Source organism: Vicia villosa, unplaced genomic scaffold (assembly GCF_029867415.1).
Source record: "Vicia villosa cultivar HV-30 ecotype Madison, WI unplaced genomic scaffold, Vvil1.0 ctg.000726F_1_1, whole genome shotgun sequence".
Lineage (NCBI taxonomy): Eukaryota > Viridiplantae > Streptophyta > Magnoliopsida > Fabales > Fabaceae > Vicia > Vicia villosa.
In genome coordinates, this window is record NW_026705326.1 from 420107 (window position 1) to 425676 (window position 5570).

The following is a 5570-nucleotide window of genomic DNA, read 5'->3' on the forward strand; positions in this document are numbered from 1 at the left end:
ATCTATTTTAATTTCTCTCTAACCAATACTAATCGCCAAAACACACATTTTTTATGTGAACCATGTACTATTTCTATGGTAAAAAATAGTACACTATTTTTTTAACAAACTTAAAATATTTACTAAATTATATTTAATTATTTTTACTAAAAAGGTCCAACCTTTGGACTGGAGGCAGAAAAATTACTCTTCACAAGATTAGGCGTCTTCCTCTACAATATTCATGTAGGACAAAGGTCCTATATATAACAAACAAGATAACCAATTCCAAGAGACTGAAAACTTGTGCCTATTGGCAAGAAGAAAAACAGATGAATATGAACAGTCTATTTCAGTTTGTCTTCCTTTCCTCTCTAGCTCTTTCCGGTAAGAACAAAAACATCTCAAATGTCTCAAAATCTTCATTATCAATGTATCAAATGCTTTAGTTTCTTCTCATTTTTTTGAATATTTTCTTATCATGTTTTTGTTTTGGTTTTTTGTTGTAGTTTCCATTTCAGTTTCTGGTCAACAACAATCCCTTGAGTTCCTTAACCTATGTGAAACAAGTGAAGACATTGTAACAGCTTCATCAAACAGTGAGTTTCCTATAGCTGTTTCTCTGAACAAAGAAAACCTCAATCATGTCTCTAACAACATTTTGTTAGCTGAAACTTGGCTTAGGTCAAATATTTTCCCATTTTACCCTTCATCAAGAATCACCAACATTGTTGGAAAAACCTCAACTTTCTGTCAAAAAGACCAAAACCTAAACCAAAACAACCTTATTTTGGTTCTGTCTGCTTTGAAAAACCTCCATCACTCACTCAAAAGATGGGGTTTAGAACAAGACATCAAAGTCTCCATTGCTCTTGATTTACATTGCTTCAACCCAGACACTGATTTGAAAATGGTTAAACCCATGACTGAGTTTCTCCAATCTGTTAACTCAACATTCTCCCTCATCCAAAACTCAGATAAAAATCCAAACTTTATCACTTCCCACTTAGAATCCATGAAAAAGCTTGGATTTTTCAACCTCAACAACATCATAAACATTGCCACCATTGTCCCAAAAGAGAGACAAACCATAACCATAACCAAAACCAGAAAACTTTATGTAACCACAATCCCTGTCAAACCAACCCCATTTCCAGAAATTGCTCAACCCCCTTTGAGTTTCCCTGCTGGGTCACCTTCAAATTTACCAAATTCAGAACCTTTACCACCTTTAGCTCAAATAGTTTCATCACCACCACCAATTGCTTCTCCCAGTTTCTCCCCTCAAGAACAACCATCTCCACTTCCACCACAGTTTCTTGCTCCTCCTGCTAACTCTCCTCACTATGGTTTCTCTCTACCACCTTGCAATCCAGTTTATACCGGTTCACCTTCACATTCACCGTCACCTTATCCAAATACAGTTCCTGTTCAGAAACTTTGGTGTGTTGCAAAGCCTAGTGTTCCTGAAGAAACGCTGCAACAAGCTTTGGATTATGCTTGTGGTGAAGGTGGTGCTGATTGTATGGAGATTACAACCTCACAAGGGAGTTGTTACTACCCTGATAACTTAGTTGCTCATGCTTCTTATGCTTTTAATAGTTACTGGCAGAAACATAAGAGAAATGGTGGAACATGTAACTTTGGAGGAACTGCTATGTTGATTCATTCTGATCCAAGTAAGTGTTTGTGTATGTGTCTCTTCAAATTCATCACTCTCTTATGATTGAGATTAATTACTTTATATATTTTTTATTTTGTTTTTGCAGGTTTCCTTCATTGTAGGTTTATTCTGAGCTAGATTCATGTGGAAAAAGAGTTGTCTGTGTTTTGATTATTTTAATGTAGAGAATCCTATGTTAAGGTTACTATGTTTTTTTGGTTGGTTTTGCTGTTATGTATAAACTACTATGTGGACCAGTTTGAAGAATTTATGTTGTTGTAAGAAACTAAATTGAGTATCATGAATCAACTAAATTGTCGCTGGATTCATTTTAAATAAAATTATCAACTTGTTTTAGTGGAAAAGTTTTCATTTGGAATATATATTAGCTTGGTATGCAATTCATTTATTTGGTGAATTTTTATAGTAAGAACTAAGAAGGAAACTTTGGGAATAATTGAATTGTGCTAAGCTTCTAATGGCTTCAATTCGTTGCTTTAGAATGCCGTTAGTGTTTTATGGATACTAGTGATATTCTTTCTTTGTTTTTACAAGAAACAAGTGCTTTATTGTTTTTGAAGTATTATCTTGCTTTCTTTTCTATGTATTGTAATGCTCATCCTTTTAGATTATCGACTATCAATTATTTGTTTGATAAAAAATAGCTGAAGATTTTGTTTGATTAAAAATAGCATATAACAAACAAATAAGATAACTTAGAGAGGAGACATTTTTTAAGTTGGTTGATTTAATTTGCAATGTTTGATAAAATTAATGATGGACTTAACTTTAAATAAAAATTGATATAAAAATATATTAGGTTGGAATTTAATTTTGGGGAGTACTTAAAATTGGGTATCTTTGATTTTAGTTGGATACAAATACGCTTGTCCAATTAAATGCTATAATTCAATGTCATGTATTTTTTGTAATTATTTTATTTTAAATTAAATTTAAAATTTAATCCAATTTACACTAAAGAATTTGGATCTAATTATTTATTATGGGTATCTAAGAAGGTGAGTTTTTATTTACCCAACTCAAAAAGGTGGGTAAGGTTACCCTTAGTGTAAAATGTTTTGGAAACAACAAACAAATTTACTATTTAATAAATAATTAAATATGGAAACGTTAAATGGTGTTATGTGATTGGCAATAATTAAATATGGAAAAGTTAAATGGTGTTATGTGATTGGCTAAAGCTACACTATCCATCATTTTGTGATGGGTAGAGAAGTTGTACCCATCTAAGAATTTATTTTTAAATTTTTACTATTAAGATTACAAATACAAAATTGAGAGACCTAGTGATAACTGATAAGTCAAAGAAGGCCTAAATGCTGGAATGTAATATATTCCTTTCCTTTCTTTTTAAGTGTTATTTTTTATTTTTTACACATACTAAGACAACTATCAATAAACAATAATTACTTTTTTTCTTATAATACCCTTAATTTTTTATTATGCAACTTGTAGTTTAGCCATGATGTTATGAGTATTTTGTTAAGCAAAATATACTCTCTTCTTTTTTTTCTTTTGACAATGAGTAGGGGTGTTCATGGGTCGGTTTGGGTTGAATTTAACCAAAACCATAAACCAACCCGTATATGGTACACTGGTTTGGGTGAGAAAAAATAATCACCCATAATATCATTGGGTTGGTTTGGGTAAAACCAAAAACTTGTGGGTTGGATTAGGTTGGGTAATGGGTTACCCAATATTATTTTTCCTTATATAATTATTAATGATATGTTATATTTTTTCTTAATAAATAGTTTAACATATTACTCTATTTTTTAAACATCAAATGTCAAAATGTATAATGAAATTTATTATAAACATATATTTGTAAGAACCAAAGTTACATTACAATAAAACATAGAATTACATAAAATACTTGCAATTGATTAGAATTAGCACCAAAATAATCAAAATGTGACATCCTAAATAAGTTAAAATCATTACTTACTAAATAAAAGATGTTCAAAAAGTTGAAATTTAATCAAACAAAATTAAAAACATCAAAGTCATCACTTGTCTAATTATAAAAAAAGAGAAAAAATATAGTCACTCAATAACCCATGGGTTTTGTGGGTTGGGTGTGGGTTTACCCATAACCCAATTATTTTGAATGGGTTTTCATTTTTGAAAACCATATCCACCCAATAACCCGACCCAACCCACTTTTTTGGATCTGTTTGGGTGGGTTTTACTGGATTTATTGGGTTTACCCAACCCATGAACACCCCTAACAATGAGTGTCTTTTTTAACAAAGAATTTTTTTAATAATGAATGTCATTTTAATAAAAAAATGGCTTAATTGCAACTTTAGTCCCCCTATTTTGTTATTTTTACGATTTTAGTCCCCTCATTTTTAAAACCACGATTTTGGTCCCCCTTTTGAGTTTTCTCTTAAAAAAGAGACAAAAATAGGGACTATTTTTGCATAAAAAAATAAAATATGGGGATGAAAATTACACAGAAAACTTAAAAAGGAGACTAAAATAGTGATTTTTAAAATAGAGGGATCATAATCAAGAAAAAGACAAAATAGGGGGACTAAAGTTGCAATTAAGCCAAAAAAAATCCGTTTAAAAAATAAATGTCATTAATTATTGTTATTTATTTAATTCTATCATTTAATTATTATTTTGTACACTACTTTCAATATATTTATACGATTAATTTAGTAAATGTACGATGTTTTATGATAAAATTATTACATTTCTTAATTTGTGTGCAAAAACATTAAATGATAGTCATTTTGAAACAAATGGAGTATGATAGAATCTTCATCGTCTTTCATGGACTATTTAACAATGATTATCAAGCCAATGTTATCACATTTTCCCAATTGTTCTCATTTTCAAGAGTCAATTTGCATTTTTCATCAATTATCGGATTTGGGCTTATGAGGTCTTTGACAAGGTACTCCCCTGACTAAAAGGATCACTTCATGTCTTAACCATGCTAGAGTTATCAAGTGATTCTCCAACTTTTCTAAAAGGAACATTTTTCTAGCGCCTCTATAATCTTGTGCGATGATATCTTTTTTCTCCCTTTTCTTAGATTTTAGTAATGAGTTGCATAACTTGTTTCATTTTTCGTATAGATTGACTCAATTGTTGCGTCTTTTATTACGTTCTTGTGAGAGTGTCTATGTGAGGTTTCTTGTGTCTTCCTTTCTTGTTCATAACCCAATACTCTTTACGTATGTTGTTTGGAGGTTTCATCATTCTTCGAGTCATCAGTTCCCTATTATCTCTTTCAAAAATATCTAGGGAAGCTATCCTTTCCTCTATGGTAACCTTGGTATTGTTTTTACCTTTTGTGACACACTCTTTCTCTCTTCCAAGTAAGGTCGGCTCTTTTGAAAGTTGGCTTAAACTCCCCCCTAACGCTAATGTAGGAATTCCTATATGGTATAGAACTTTGCATAATGATGTGTTGTTTCACTAGGTCTTGAGTGAGACATTCTATATTAGGTGGCATGTCAGTCATATAAATACCAAGAATTAGGACAAACGCGGTGGTTAACCTATTAAACATAGTTTCCTATTTTGTCTACCTTTCCCTCTGTAAGAATTTGACTAACTTGACTTTAGGATAACACATCTGTTTTATTTTCTATTTATTCCTTACATTTGTCTTGAACCCTAGAGGAAAGACATCATGACTACAATCATGGTTATGAAGGGATCAATTTCCACAACCATATTTGGGAACCCTTTACAGGCCAACTTAAACATGCTTGCTTTGATGGTTTTTGATTACCCCTTCAAAAACTAATGTAGTTGATCATTATATAGTTGTATGAGTTACGCCTCTTGCAATACTTCTTTCCTTTGATTTCCTAGGGTAGAGGGTTTTTGTGACCATATAATAGTTGAATCTTCTTAACTTTATTTAGATGATCAAATATTTAGT

The 5570-nt window shown here is 31.2% G+C and overlaps 1 protein-coding gene across 1 annotated transcript; it reads left to right on the forward strand.

Moving 5' to 3' along the window:
* The first annotated feature begins 216 nt into the window (after positions 1-216).
* LOC131630728 (glucan endo-1,3-beta-glucosidase 13-like) lies at positions 217-2007 on the forward strand. Its single transcript, XM_058901480.1, has 3 exons — positions 217-366; positions 489-1658; positions 1749-2007. The coding sequence occupies exons 1-3, from the start codon at positions 312-314 to the stop codon at positions 1778-1780; spliced, it is 1257 nt and encodes a 418-aa protein (XP_058757463.1). The 5' UTR covers positions 217-311; the 3' UTR covers positions 1781-2007.
* The last annotated feature ends 3563 nt before the right edge of the window (positions 2008-5570 follow it).